Source organism: Typha latifolia, chromosome 13 (assembly GCF_019914945.1).
Source record: "Typha latifolia isolate L0001 chromosome 13, TyphaL0001v2, whole genome shotgun sequence".
NCBI classification, from domain to species: domain Eukaryota; kingdom Viridiplantae; phylum Streptophyta; class Magnoliopsida; order Poales; family Typhaceae; genus Typha; species Typha latifolia.
Genome location: NC_133098.1, coordinates 1,048,300 through 1,063,438, shown reverse-complemented (window position 1 = coordinate 1,063,438; position 15,139 = coordinate 1,048,300). Strand labels below are relative to the sequence as shown.

The window sequence follows — 15,139 nt, the reverse complement described above, 5'->3', positions numbered from 1 at the left end:
TGATTTTTTTTTAAATTTTTTATTCTTTTCAATGTAGAAAATATTATTATAAGATTCCGAAATCCATAAAAAGGACATCTTGGGCCCATCAACGGAGGCCCACTAATGATAGTACTGCCTTAGGCCCAGTAGTAAAACGTAGCGGCCAAGCCACAAAGGCCAGGGCCGTGGCTCCCGGAGACTACCGGAGTGGTGGATCGATTCCTTCTTCGAGCATCAACAATTCTTTCCCGTCCACTTACCCGATTCTATCGATCTTTTTCTCCCCCCTCGAGAGTAACCATCCAACCCCCGAGCACGAGAAGTCTCCGTTGATTCGCGTCTTCTCGATTCCGCCTTGTAAGGCCTCCAAAGTGCCGTCTTTTCGTCTTTGTTCTGATGTCTTGTTGCTTATTTTGAGTGTCTATTTGATTTTGGTTTTGGGCATGTTGGAAGTTGTTGTAATTGGACAGGAGAATGTTTCTTGGTGATGGCTTTTGTTGTTTGGCTGTGTAGGTTTTATTCCCAAAGTTTAAAACTCTTTAAAGTTCTCACCTTTGGTAATTTGAGTGGCTTTCTCTTGATGTTGTGTTACACCTTATTTGTTCACCCTTAGGGTTTTGTGCATGGCTAGTGCTTGATAAGATATAAAAATATTCACTTTTTACTGGAGGAAACCTTGGTTCTGGGTTGAAGAAATCAAGTTGAGGTCTTTTCTTTTTTTCTTCCTTTTTTATGTTATGTTTAATATTTCGCTATTGGGAAAACTAGCTATGACATCGCTTTTGGGATTTCCGAGCTCGTTTTTCTCCCATGTGTTTGCTGTTGATTCTGCTGCTTTTTTTTGGTGGAAAAGCTTGTTTCTTTTGGTAAACTTCGTTTGGTTTCGACCCATTCTAACTTTATCTTTTTCCTGGTCTACATTTTGAATTTTCTTTAACCTCCGATCCTTCTCGCTTTCAGTAGCTCTTTGGATGCTCTGTTATGTTGTCAGTTGGACTATGCATTTCTATGGTTCCAATTCCTGTAATTTTGCACAAAAAATTTACTTTAATGTGTTTTGCTTAGTTTTTCTACTTGTTGATTTTGATTATTCACCCATATTTATATTGTGGTTTCATTTCGGAGTAAACTTTGGTTACGATTTCTGAGATTGTATATGGGAGCAAACTGTGACTCTTTGAGGCCATATAATAACCATTGCTTTTTGCTAAGCTTTTCTTTATTTATTCTTGTATTTCCTGTTTGGTCATCATTTTAGTATGACAATAAGCAACTTTTGTTCTTATAATTTGCAGTATGTCCAAATCTTCATTTGAAAGTTGCATCCTACTAAAGGATTGTGGAACATAAGAACGTACATGTATTGCAGAACTATAACTTAATTCCAATATATGGAAGAAAGATACATCAATGACACTCAATCCTGTAGCTCTCTCTGTGTCAGATGTCTTGACTGTATCAGATTGAAACTGATTGGAGAATTAGTTCACATGACTCAGAGGAGGGGGCTTGCAAGATGTTTGTTGACAATGATGAGACTTACGATATTAGGTCTAGTTGTAGAGACACTTCCATCTTTTATCTTTGGATGGTCAATGTTCTCTTTTCTCGTGTCTTTTCTGTTTGATAAATGGGAAATCTCCGAGGGTGTGGTCCATCTATTTCATGATCCTATACTATTGTGTGCTTATTTTGTAATACTTTCTTCATTGGCATATCCATATTGTGCATGCTATCCGCATCTTCTAATTAAATGAAAGTTATGGGAAATTAAGCCCTCTTTTACTGAGTATTATTCTTTTAGGATTTCATTGACTGGTGGCATTGGCAGGGTTTTACTCTTTGCTCTGAGGGGAAAATGGAGGGAGATCTGTAAATTCTGTATCTTAGTAGGGCTTTATTTCCTTCATTTTATTTTTCTTTTATTGGCACTAATTACCTACCAAGCCATCTTCCAATGACATCACCCAATGGATCCCATGCTTCCGGTTTGAAGCGGAAGGTAACTGAAGGCTGTACCACAAGATCTTGTAAGGCAGGTCGTGTTGGAATGCAACATGGACCCTCATCCGGTTCATGTGCTCAGAATTGCCACTTCTGCCCCATTCGGCCTACCCTGGCAGATAATTGCTTCAACTATCTAAACAGTGGGCTGCCACACCGCATTATGTTTTACAGCCTAGGTTTTTGGTTGGATTTTCCTGAACAAGTTGTACAGGCCCTCATTGAAGGGTTTAGGGATGATAAGTCAAGCACTGTTGTTAAGATGGATGATCAACCACTTTTTGTTGATTTCTTGTCAATGACCTTGGTCAATTTGAGAACAAGGAAACAATGTTCTGTAGCATGGATTGATGAGTCTGACAAATGCTTTTTTCCTGCCCTCTTTTTTGATGAAGAGGCTAACAAACAGACCAAATCGGCTTGTGGAGTGATGAGCAGCAGCATCAGGGGACCAATTACGAAAAAGGTAGTTCATTCATCACCGGAAGTTATAAAACAGGTTGTTGTGGAAACCGGAGTTTCAGTTTCTCCAAGGTCTTCTACTGCAGAAATTTTACGAATGAATCTTACCGTCTTGGAAAGGGGCAGTGATTTTTTTTTGTTTGCCCAAAATCTTTTTCTCACCGGAATGGGTCCATTTGCTATACCCAATAACATACTGCATATTCATCGCTACTCTCCAATGGATATGTCTTCACAGAGTAGATATGATGCCTTTGAGAGACAGATAAGGTCCACTAAGGAGGAGCGGGGGGATGCAAATGTAAGATATGGATGGCTTGGTTGTAGAAAGCAAGACTTAGCTGAAATTATGATTCATGGTTTTGGCATGGCTGAGAAGACTACTCAGGAACCAGCTTTGGGCACTGGTGTCTATCTCACACCAGAGGACCGAGCCTTTGCCAGGTGCCTTGCATAATTTCAACAACTTTTCCTATTTCTTTTATGTTGTTCTCCATATTACTTTATTCTATATATATATTGTTGAACATGTCTTACATACCGTGGAGGAAAACTATAGAAGTATATAGGATCTTGATATTTGTTGCAGCTTAATGCTTACCTCTTTATTATATGAAGCGTGAATCTTTGTGATGATGACGAAAAAGGAATACAGTACATACTATTATGCCGAGCAATATTGGGCAATATGGAACAAGTCCAGCCTGGGTCACAGCAGAACTGTCCCAGCAGTAAAAAATATGATTCTGGAGTGGATGATTGCTTGAACCCGAAGTGTTATGTGCTGTGGTCATCCCATTTAAACACTTCTATTCATCTGGAATGTATTATAAGTTTTAAGCTGTCCCCAACCATTCGAGGTAACATTATTCAGTAATAAGGCGACTGCTACCACATGATAGTACAATAGGACAGAATAATTTTCTCTCTTGAAAATATCTTTACAGAGTACTTGCGTGGCTTGAAGGATGCACATTTTCATGTGTCACAGGAGAAGGTTGAGCAGAAATATTCTCGTATTCATTCGGTGAGGCTACTTTTCCTATATAATCCGATTTTCACATTTTCCTCAAACTTGTGTATCTTCCATGTCCATTTGTTTATCAGCTATTGCAATCAGAAATTGGAACTTCTTTTTTATAGCAGTTCAACGCTGCAGCCAAATGCTATTTTGTGCTGAAATTTTTTTTTTTTTTTTTTTTTTTTTTTGGTGCAGGTAAAGTGTGAACTATCGAGAGGACCTACTTCACCATGGATTCCATTTAAAGTCTTGTTTGACGAAATCCAAGATAGTATATCACCTATATCAAGGGAATTACTGTTTCATCATCAGAAAGAGTTGGAGGTATTGGCTGGCAGCTGTTGGTTTTGTACTATATCACTATTTATAGGTGAGTCTCCTTATGCTGTGGTTTTCACATGTTACCTGGGCCTTGTGTCAGGGGAAGATAATAACTCGGGAAGAGCTGGTTAAGAAGATAAGAATAATCGTTGGAGACAAATTGCTGATATCCACTTTGGAAAGGCTTCAACGTCGTGTAAGTTTGCAATCCTTATTAGATGTATTGAAGCTTTAATAGGCTGTTACAATATATGATTAGATCATTTGAATTTGACAATCAAAATTGGGGAGTGTTGGATTATCAATAGTTCATTATTTGATGAGATCCACTTCCATATTTCTATTGCATAAATGTTCAATCCTCCAAAGTAATTTTGCTTACAGTGATAATTTTAGTTGCATGAGATTAAAATTGTTATCTATTTTCATAATATTTGGAACCATTTAGCAATTTACTATGGTGGAGTTGAGTTCATAGTCTACAGTATGGTATTACTACAGATATTCACTCATGCCTCATGTAATTGATTCGTAAAATTGTTGAATCTTAGGTGAAGATCTGCTCTATATAAGTAGACTTTAGACTGACATTTTGGATTCCTGTTATGTTATCTCTTCCACTCGCATGCTCGCTCTTGCTCTCCCACCTACCCCTCTCCTAGAAAATCTTTGCGATAACTATATATATCTTGCTCTTCCAATTTTCCATTCTTTATTACGGCTTGAATTGAATGTAAATTTTAGTCACTTCTCTACCACATTTATTCATTGCTAGCTCGAAATCATTATTATTGGAATCAACTGAAGGGATATAGGCTACCAGATGCCAGAATTAAAATCTAGCATTCATCAATTCATTTCCAAATTATAGCTGATAGGGATGACACATGAGGATTTTCAATTTTATCTTACGGAGTTTTCTTTTCGTGTTGCAGCCCTCGTCTTGGTATGGTAACTCTTATGTAGAAATTAAGCCCGAGGATCAGGCTATACCGATATCACAGCCTAACTTTTTTGCTACAGCGAAGATACAGACTGATGACTCTGCAGTGCCAAATCTAAAATCTGATAATTCTGTTGCACTATGTGTGGTGCCTAACCATTCTTCTTCATTCAATATGGAGCCTATCAACTATGATGTGCTAAAACCAGTGTCAAATGACTTTGCTGCTGCACCAAACATGATGGCTAATAATCATATAGCACCAAACATGGAACATAATAATATTGCTGCACTGGGATGTCATTCTAATATTTCTACTGTGGAGGTTATTTGGACCAAGAATTCTACATCAATCTCGCATACTGATGAGAAGCAAAGCTAATAGACAATATCCTTCTTTTGATTAGGTATTCCATTTACATTAATTAATCAGTGACCCGTTTGATATCATTACAGTATGGTTATCCTCGTTCTACTATATGAATTGCAATGTGGTGTTTTGTTAGGTGTTTTGAGATCCGACTAGTACAAGGGTATATGGGTTGCTGCTGGCTTTCTTCCATAGAGTTGTACAGGTTAAAGTTTGAACTCATATGTGCTCAGTAGCACACAACTGATTATCCTTGTCGACTTTGAACTTTTTATCTTTCGCATTGTATTGAAATGCATTTGATTATATACCTTTCATGGTATCTGCTGTCGATATCTCCTATGTAGCTTTCACTTCTTGGTCATCTGATGGAACGTATACATTCCTGAATAGCAAGGGACCTCTGTTTCTTTTGTTCCAGAGAAGAAATTTCTTTTTTTGACTGCGAGATTTCCTTTGAGCAATGGGATCTTGAAGAAATTCCAGAGAATAAAACTACTTGAAAAATCATTTGTACATTGTAAGACTGAAGGTCCTGTTCTGCCAAAATGGAAAAAAGAGATTTGGATATGATTTTTGCCTAAGAGTTTACTACTTCACATTTTCTCTCTATTTCCAACATCCAAAAGTAAATGATTGATATCTGGAATGGAAGAAGAATAAGAAATGGACCCCAGAGTACTACAAAGTGTTAGTTCCACTCTTTATATGACTGCCCAATTGGGCAAATGTCATTAGGATTTAACTTAGTAGCATCAATTATGATCTGCACAATGCCAGTCAGGTCTTCCTAAGGTGAACTCCAGGCTTGGTTTCTTGAGCTCATGAATGGATACTTGTGAGACATTGGGTCTGCAAGGATCATTGCTCTGTAAATACAACCAAGGCATTAGTTCATACAAGTAGTTTATCTGCCTACAAGGAGTTCTGATGTGCAGGTTAATACCTCATTCTGAGATGAGAATCTTAATGCTCCTATTCCATCCATGTCACAAAAACTTGTTTGCAGCCATGCACTAGTGCTGAAATTTTATGTTCGTGAGAAATGTTACTGCTATGCAAACAGAATGAGTATGCAACATCAAATAAAACCTCTGAATTTGCTCTTCTCTGGAATTCCCACTTTAAAATGATGTCTGGTTTGTGGAATAACTTCCAAAGTAGTTTAGTTATAATCATTTGTTAAATTTGTATAAGAAAATCTATACCGGTTTAAACTATTATAGTGTTTTAGTTTTAGATCCGTATAGTGCTATATTATTATATGACATAAAAAGTAATAAATTTAGAAAGTATTTTAGTAAATAACTAAAATAACATTTACGTGGTTTCAAAGATAAAATTATAATTAGATTCTGTTAGTAAATGCAAAATACTGGATGAAAGATGAGAGGAGAGACTAGAAAGGAGAGAGAAGTGAGTATTAGTAAACTAGTAAAAAAATAAATAAGATAAGCTTATACTTATTCCACAATCAAACAAAGTAACGAATAATAATTCATTGGCAATATATATATATATATATATATATATATTTTTTTTTTTTGTAAAGTTTTTGAAATGTAAAAGACTTGGTTCTACTGCAGATTTGAGTGAGAAAGCTACATTTCTAAAGCTTATAACAGTTGAGTATTGTGTGGCTTCACTTTGATTTAAGCCGAACCCAAAATCTTTAGAATAGAAACAAGAGAACAAAAGCTGACCAGAGTCCTTTCATTCTTCTCGGATTCCTATTCCCTAACGGAAAGAAGAAGAAGAAGAAGAAGAAGAAGAAGAAGAAGAAGAAGAAGAAGAAAATAAGCCTAATCCCATGCAAAAACTAAAGTACGTCTCTGCTGAAGCAAAAAGGAGGAGAAGAAAGGAGCAGCCTCTACCTCGATGAGCTGCTCCACCAGCTCCTAGAATAGTTTGCTACAGTTGAACAGTAGTCCGTATCATTTGGCGAGTTAGATGATTCCTTCAATCCTCCAGAGTTTAAATCAACTATTCCTGGGACAAAATCTTTTTCACTAGAGCCATCTGATTGTCCTTTTAAATCAACCAATGATAACTTACCTGAGGAGCATGCAGGCTTCTCAGTTGTCTTCACAGTTCTATACATCTGCAAGAATCAAAGGAAGAAAAAGAAGAAGAAATTCAAATGAAGAAATGGATGTGGAATAAATAGCTATGTTTCAGATTTAAGTTCAAATACCTGCAAATGGCTCTTGACATGGGCTAGTGTGAGATCTTTGATATCCATGAGCTCAAGAACTGACTTCGGAGTAGCCTCTAAAAAAAATTAAAAAAAAGAAAAGAAAAGAAAAATTTAAAACAAATTTAACAGAGTAAGTTTGGATTGCTATGAGATTCAGTTCATACTCTCATGGCCACCAAGTAACTCCACAGCTCGAACGAAGCGTGCATGGAGAGTGCTCGTCCACCTCATCCTCGGCGACCGCATAGTCCTCTTCATGGGGAGCTTCGACGTGAACTTTAACCGCATATTTCCGTACTTGTCCCGCTTGAAGGATTCCATGGTGTAATTACCGTCATGTATAGTAGTAGTCGTCGTCGTCGTAGCTGCGATTGGAGGATACGATGGTATTTGGTGGGATAATAAGCCATAGAATATTGAAGAGCTGTGAACTGGGATGCCAACTAAGGGGTTGATGGGGGAGTTGGAACCTGAGGGTGGAGTGATCCTTGGAGGGCTAATTTGCAAAGAGAGGTCAGGGGTTGGATCGGTTGAATATTCCATGAAAACTTCTTGGCAAACTTTTTAGCTTCTTCTCCTTTCTCCCATGAACAATTTGGTGATCAAACAATGGTACCAGTGGGAATTCTCAATGGTGATCATTTGCTCCCTTGGTGTTTCTAAGGTTAGAGACTTAGAGGAGAGAGCCAGAGAGAGTAGATATATTATTAAGTAACACAAAGCTAGATATAGAAAGGCTAGTTTTTTTTTTGTGGTATATATATATATATATATCTTAATAAGTAACACAAATATTATGTCATTTTCTCTTGCGTGAAATTGTGCAGTAAAAAAACTAGTTAAACAAAGAAAGGAATATGATAGATGGGGGTCGAGGCGAGATTCCCGGGGCACACGTGGAACAAAGATGAAGTCACATGACCAATCTTCTGAATAGATTACACTAATCAAATGCAAATTATAGTACTAATGGAGAAGAATATACTCTATTCTTTGGACTCATCCGGTCTATTAAATCATGGGAGGGTATTTTTCATCATCTTGAATGATAACTTTTGGTTTAAGAGATAATTACACAAGACTCTAAACTATTCTCCATTTGGTTATATAGATCATGTCATTTATTTATATCTCTTCCTTTAATTATCCGTTTAATTTTTATATTAAAAATATATTATGTCATCAAATTTAGATGTTTATGGATTATAAGTAAATATAGTTTTTTTTAACACGGTCAGATAAAATGAGAGATATAAAAAAAATGAACAATATTTTAGGAGATTTGATTTAAGTATAATTACCATAACTTTAATGACAAAAAAAAAATCCTTTTCTGAGAGATTACCAAACTAGTGTAGAAGTTTTTATACCAATGCATTGTGAGGCATGGAAGCAGTAGACTGTAAAAATAACGGTGTCCAAGATGGACCAGTACCAAAGCTGGGCTAAAAGGTATACGGCATTAAAGCTGACATATGTCAACGAAGTATCTTACTTCCTTGCTCTATAATGGCGACCCTTTGTCAGAGTGATAGAGAAAGAACCGACCACAAACAGAGTAAAGAGCAAAAAGATCTCTGATGCTGATTCAGAAGTCAGAACAGCAAAGATGAAGGTGGATGAGATAATTTTTGTAATCCATTCATCAGTTATATTGGGTACTTCAGTACTTTTATTACATTTTTCTCTCACCTTCCTCCTCTTTTTTCTTTCCTCTGAGACAAAGGAAGTATGATTACTCTTGCATGATTGCCTCTTTTGTAATATCTGCATGGCTTCTTGATAGATTGTTACGGATGTGAGTAAAAGATTTGAACAACAAAGTGGGCAAATGATGAGGTTTTGGACCAAATTAGAACTCCTCAACTTTTTGTACTTAAATGGTCCACCTCCCAATCTTATTATTATTATGTAAAGGAGTTTAGTTTGGGCACATAAGCTACAAACAAATGAGGAAAATGTGAGGAAAGTGAATACAGAAGATTTAATTTATATTTATCTTATCCAAATTCAAATTGAATATTTTCTCTAGTTTATCCTATTGTAATATGATTAACCTCTCTAATCTATCCAATTAACATGTGAACACAAATTAACAAAATAATCTTCTATTTTTGAATGTTTTTTTTAATATGAATAAACTCAAGAATGATGCATTACATGATGCAACTTTTTTTGTTTGGCTTCATGGATGGATTTCCTGATAGTCGCATCAACCAGCTGTTCCTTGGCACATTGGGATTGTACTACTGCTACAGCTTTAGAACATTTGTCTTTTATCAAGAAAAAAAAAAGAGAACACTTGGGAGAGTTGGAGCAATCGTCAGTGCTTTGAGAGTGATGCTTTTGTACACATGTCTGTCTTAAAGTGTTAATTAACCTTGTAACATTTCTCATAGACTCCATTAGTAAATTTTTGGTCTAGTTACTTAAACAGTGGACACGAACACAGCGGACAGAGGTATGTCTATATTTTTATGAATCTTTTTATCCGTAGAATTATGGTCGTAGTGATAAGGATTGCACAAGAAACCTATTTGGCCACATGCGAAAAAGTTGCAATCTTTGGCTACTAGTATGGATGTAGCAGAGAGTTGTAGGGGACCATGGCCATGGCCGTGCAGGGCCAGGAAAAGGAAAGGGACGATTTGTCTAGGAAGGAGGAATGTAGAAGATAGTTGATGGAGATGAGATCAAAGAAAGCGACTCGACGTAATGGAGGCAAAGCTTGTCTTCCAGAAGAAAGTTGCAGCGTGACAACTCGACACTCTTCTATGTGCATGCCTCTTTGCGTGGAGGAATAAACCATGCATGCATAGTTCTAGTACAAAGAAAAGCCATTCATGAGATGTTGCAAGATGAGGCTTAGCAAAGAACTGCTTCATTCACTGGCTTTGAAAGAATGGGTTTTCATCTCTGTTTCTATTTCTTTCATAGGAATGTTTCAGCAAATGGAAAGTGATGAGCTTTGAAGGTGACACATACGGCACATGAATCATATTTTGCCGTTCTACCATGTAGTTAAAAGTATATGTGAGGGGTACCATTCTCATCTCCATGAGATTCATATGACAAACAAATCAAAGCACATCCTCCATGAACGGAAAGAATAGCGTCTGAAGGAATCAAGGCAAGAAATACCAGGAAATCACACAGGCATTTAGGATAAAGAACTTCCATTATATTAGCTTTATTCTAGGAAAAGTATTAGTTAAGAGCCTTGTCAAGAGCCCGATTATAAGCAGCATCATGCCTCTTAAAATAACAGGGTTCGTCGTCTTGACAGAAGAGAAAATAAGATAGTGTAGAAAAGAAACCGACAGGATGCATATGTTTGTGGCGGAAAATTAGAACTCTTGTCATCCACAGTGATGCAACCGAATTTGAGAGAAGAGCTCCAGCACCATCTTCAGGCATGCCATCACCTCACTGTCTCCCACGCTATGACAGAATTAGAAGCATTTCCTGTGGACTATTGATGGGCCAGACTCATCATACTCTGCTTTTGCAATCCACATCTGTAAGCAGAAAAGAGAAAATCCTGTGAGTTATTTGTAATAAAGGTTGAAAAAAGAATCTAGAAAGAATGAAGGATACAAACACCAAATGACACCTCTATTCGTTTATCCTATTAGAGTTCACATCTTTTTCAATGTTGTCATGACATGAACAAATAGACGCATTCATGTCCATTGCACAGTGATGGTTAAAATGATGGGACTTTAGTTAGTTGATATTTATTAACATAGTTGTAGATTAGTTTTTCACCTGCTGGAAAGTACTGAGGGATGCCAAAATGGAGCCTCCAATCCAGACACTGTATTTCCTTTCTGGGGGAGCCACCACCTTTATTTTCATGCTACTTGGCGCTAGTGCTGTGATCTCCTTGCTCATCCTGTCAGCAATACCCGGAAACATGGTGGAACCACCACTCAGAACAATATTACCATACAAGTCCTTTCGTATATCTACATCGCACTTCATAATGGAGTTATATGTTGTCTCATGGATTCCTGCAGCTTCCATTCCAATCATCGATGGCTGGAAAAGAACCTCTGGGCAGCGGAAACGTTCAGCACCAATGGTAATAACTTGACCATCGGGCAACTCATAGCTTTTCTCCACAGATGAGCTGGTTTTTGCTATCTCCAACTCCTGTTCATAGTCGAGGGCAATGTACGCTAGCTTCTCCTTCATGTCTCTCACAATTTCACGCTCCGCTGTTGTGGTGAAAGAATAACCACGCTCAGTCAAAATTTTCATGAGAGCATCAGTCAGGTCACGGCCTGCCAGATCCAGACGAAGTATTGCATGTGGAAGTGCATATCCTTCATAAATAGGTACAGTGTGACTAACACCATCACCAGAGTCCAGCACAATACCTATACAAGACAACCACACAGCCATGATGATTAACATGTTCAAATTATGATTACAAAGAACTATAGAACTATGGAACAAATAGAACAAAATATATCATTTCTGATATCCAGAACCGTCCATTTTTTAATAAACAATTTTGTTGTCTTACATAACAAGTAGACAATTCAAGTTAAGTAGTGGCATATTTTTTCTACTCCTTAATGAGTTAATTCTCCTGTACTTGTCTAGTCTATAGGTATTCCCAGAAACAACAAAATGTGATAACTACACAATTTAAGCTGTTCTCTTCATTTTAGTATTTTATCGATTTAAACTTATTTGCCTGAAATGCCGGTAGACTTTATGTCTATACTTCATGCATTTAATATACAGGTGAAGTGACTCTTCAAGCTACTGTATCCTCCAAATCTTAGTGCCAAGAAGGCAGCTGCAATGAAAGAATCGCAACTTTATAACTTCAATGAATCTCTAGTATATCGTAGGTAAATGTTATATTGCACTAATAGTAACAGATATTAAAGAAAGCACCTCTCAGATTCTCGAGTCGGTCTGGGTGATATAACCTCATGAAGGATGAGTATTTATTAGAATAGTAAAATCAAGATAGTAAATTTGAACTACATTTGATTATCAAGTCAAACTGTAGTACGTAAAACATTTTAAGAGAGTAACCCCTGCTTATAATCTGACAGGTAACTAATTACTTTATGATATGGTAGATTTAAGCATCAACAGTGCAATAATAAATTTGGCCTCACATGTTATCTGCTCAAACTTTACTTATTGGACTCTGATGGAAGTATTCGTAGCAAGCTTCCATAAAATGTTTTTTATTAATTCCTATAACTCACTTCAAAGTATAGTGAGCTAATTTCGTTTCTAGCATTTGTCAAAAAAAAAGAAAAAATCCTGTTTCTAGCATTTGCATTGCTTCCAAAACGTTAACAGACTCGTTTGAACATGCACAACTCTTCTGAACCGACTTTTTTTAGTGTTTTACCTAATGCTTATAAGCCTCATAACTTCATAAGTCAGATCACAGAGATTATGTACTTCACAATATAATTGATTACTAGAATATAGAGGTGAATAGCTGTGCCTCCAAGGTATACTTCTGTGCAAATTGTGCAATTTCTATTAAAACCAATTTAGATCACATAAGGAAATCAAAAGATTGAAGATAATAGAAGAGCGAGAAAGAGAGAGAGAGAAATTAATACAAAATCAGATCAAAGAAGCATATTAAAGATGAGATGAGAGAGCCTCAGGGAAAGACAGACAAAACTTTTCATTAGGCAAAAAGAGTAAGCAAGTAGGATGATGCAGCACTCACTTGACACAAGAATTGCTTTTTCTATGACTAAATAATTCATCAATCATCATGCCAGTATTTAAATTAGATAGATACCGAGTGCTGTAAAAGATATATGCGCTCTTTTATGCATTGAAATGTTTGGATTAACATAAATGATCAGATATACAAGATCTATGAAACACAAGCCATCAGATAATCATAGAGTCAGGTGATGGGTATATGTACCAGTTGTGCGGCCGCTAGCATACAGAGACAGGACCGCCTGAATAGCAACATACATAGCTGGAGTATTGAAGGTCTCAAACATGATTTGTGTCATTTTTTCACGATTTGCCTTGGGGTTGAGGGGTGCCTCAGTAAGAAGAACAGGATGTTCTTCTGGAGCCACACGAAGTTCATTGTAGAAAGTATGATGCCAGATTTTCTCCATGTCATCCCAATTACTCACAATACCATGCTCAATTGGGTATTTCAGGGTTAAAATTCCCCGCTTGGATTGAGCCTCATCTCCAACGTATGCATCTTTCTGACCCATGCCAACCATCACTCCGGTGTGACGTGGGCGACCTACAATGCTAGGAAAAACAGCCCTTGGAGCATCATCTCCAGCAAATCCGGCCTTGCAAAATAGGGAAAAAGAAAGTTAGTAAGCAAATATGTAGGCCTTGGGCAACTCTTGCAGGACATACATATGCGAAAGGAGTTCCTAACTACTAAGCATTTGATAGCAATTTCCAACAGCATGTACAAAATAATGTCTGGGAGAATGACACAGGAGAAAGGTGTGTATGTATATATATATATATATATATATATATATAGCACCAAAAAGGTGTACCTTAACCATTCCAGTTCCATTGTCACACACGAGAGGCTGGATATCCTCAGCATCTGCCATCTTTTATCTCTAACAAAACGAAGGAAAATGAACAAATTTTAAGATCCAGCACAAAAACAAGACAGAAAATTCACAAAAAATGAAATGCATTGCTTCTGAAGAAGAAATACAGCAGGTGCCAACTTATTCTTAAAATATAAGTAGTTAAGTAAAGCTAGGCACTGACCAATAATCGCATATACAACTTATCCATTTGCAAGTTCTAGTTTCCAACTTTTAAATTGATTGCAGCAAAACTACGCACTAACTCATTTCAACTTTCAAACTGTCTAACATGTTGAAACTTCTCTAAATGGATAAAGATCACAGAGTTTGTTCATCGATGCCCAATAGAAGTCAAAATGCAACAGCATCCACATATAACCAGGAGAACCAAATCCTACAATGTCCTGATAGTCGATAGATTAGAGAAATACTGCATAATCATAAGACATTACAACTTTCACAAAATTATTGCCTCATTAAACTATAGTAAGATGTTCCAAAATACATTTACGATGCAAAAAAGGTGCAAAATTCATATCTGTAAATCTACGAGACGTCCTGCTAATAGAAATTTTCAATAACAGGCAGACATTGTAGACATCACATAAGTTAGGCATCTCTACGTGCCAAATAAACAGCTCCGAATCGAACAAGGGCAGATGAATGGCACATTACATAACCAACCATAGAAATCCTATCAATCGGCTAACGCACATTGCAATGCCATGCCAATCAACAACAGTAAACCTTTGTAAATCGAATCCCTTATGCATCACACAAATTTCCGAACATTTCAGAAGAAGAGATGAAGTCGATATCAAATATCGAAACGAGATGAAAAGGGTCAAAATAAAAATAAAAATAAAAATAAAAATAAAAATCACCCAAAGAGCAGCGTTCCAGAACTAGAGCAAGTGCAACGACGATCAATGGTAAATACGGAGCCCTAGATCTCGACTCTCCTTTCTCTTATTTTCGAAACTCGTTTGTTCGTTATCATTATCTTCTTCGACAAATGAAGCGCGTAAAGGAAAAGGAAAAGGAGGGAAAGGTCGGACGCCCGTTTCGCACGAGCTAAGTAATAGCAACGTCTGCCCGCTTCTCCCTACCTCTCGTTTCCCAATCTACCCCCGACCTGTCTTCTTTAATTTCTCGCCGTATACGCCGGGCTGACGGACGGTTGGGGTTAGCGTGATAATTTTCAAACTTTTTGCAGTTCTTTATAAAAAGCACTTCATCTTAAATAAATTAAATTAGA

At 37.0% G+C, this 15,139-nt stretch overlaps 3 protein-coding genes across 11 annotated transcripts; 1 reads left to right on the top strand and 2 right to left on the bottom strand.

Moving 5' to 3' along the window:
• Positions 1-140: 140 nt before the first annotated feature.
• On the top strand, positions 141-5,409 carry LOC140799915 (inactive poly [ADP-ribose] polymerase RCD1-like). 3 transcript variants are annotated; one of them, XM_073154457.1, is made up of 8 exons: positions 184-339; positions 1,814-2,892; positions 3,067-3,308; positions 3,396-3,475; positions 3,665-3,793; positions 3,891-3,986; positions 4,726-5,140; positions 5,240-5,409. In XM_073154457.1, exons 2-7 carry the CDS (start codon positions 1,940-1,942, stop codon positions 5,113-5,115), a joined length of 1,890 nt encoding a protein of 629 aa, XP_073010558.1. In that variant the 5' UTR covers positions 184-339; positions 1,814-1,939; the 3' UTR covers positions 5,116-5,140; positions 5,240-5,409. The 3 variants fall into 3 exon arrangements, with proteins under 3 accessions (XP_073010559.1, XP_073010558.1, XP_073010557.1); XM_073154458.1 differs by having other exon boundaries at positions 141-339; positions 1,787-2,892; positions 4,726-5,409; XM_073154456.1 differs by having other exon boundaries at positions 4,726-5,409.
• A 165-nt stretch (positions 5,410-5,574) lies between these two features.
• Positions 5,575-8,039, bottom strand: LOC140799916 (probable transcription factor RL9). Of its 6 annotated transcripts, XM_073154465.1 has the most exons (7): positions 7,771-8,039; positions 7,465-7,665; positions 7,298-7,374; positions 7,159-7,204; positions 6,978-7,092; positions 6,050-6,125; positions 5,575-5,972 (listed from the first exon to the last, which is right to left on the bottom strand). In XM_073154465.1, exons 1-7 carry the CDS (start codon positions 7,841-7,843, stop codon positions 5,859-5,861), a joined length of 702 nt encoding a protein of 233 aa, XP_073010566.1. In that variant the 5' UTR covers positions 7,844-8,039; the 3' UTR covers positions 5,575-5,858. The 6 variants fall into 6 exon arrangements, with proteins under 6 accessions (XP_073010566.1, XP_073010562.1, XP_073010563.1 ...); XM_073154461.1 differs by having other exon boundaries at positions 6,978-7,104; positions 7,465-8,033; XM_073154462.1 differs by having other exon boundaries at positions 7,465-8,033.
• Positions 8,040-10,459: 2,420 nt separating this feature from the next.
• On the bottom strand, positions 10,460-14,935 carry LOC140800016 (actin-1). 2 transcript variants are annotated; one of them, XM_073154641.1, is made up of 5 exons: positions 14,766-14,935; positions 13,837-13,905; positions 13,224-13,617; positions 11,069-11,682; positions 10,460-10,818 (listed from the first exon to the last, which is right to left on the bottom strand). In XM_073154641.1, exons 2-5 carry the CDS (start codon positions 13,894-13,896, stop codon positions 10,753-10,755), a joined length of 1,134 nt encoding a protein of 377 aa, XP_073010742.1. In that variant the 5' UTR covers positions 13,897-13,905; positions 14,766-14,935; the 3' UTR covers positions 10,460-10,752. The 2 variants fall into 2 exon arrangements, with proteins under 2 accessions (XP_073010742.1, XP_073010743.1); XM_073154642.1 differs by having other exon boundaries at positions 14,788-14,873.
• Between the last annotated feature and the right edge of the window lie 204 nt (positions 14,936-15,139).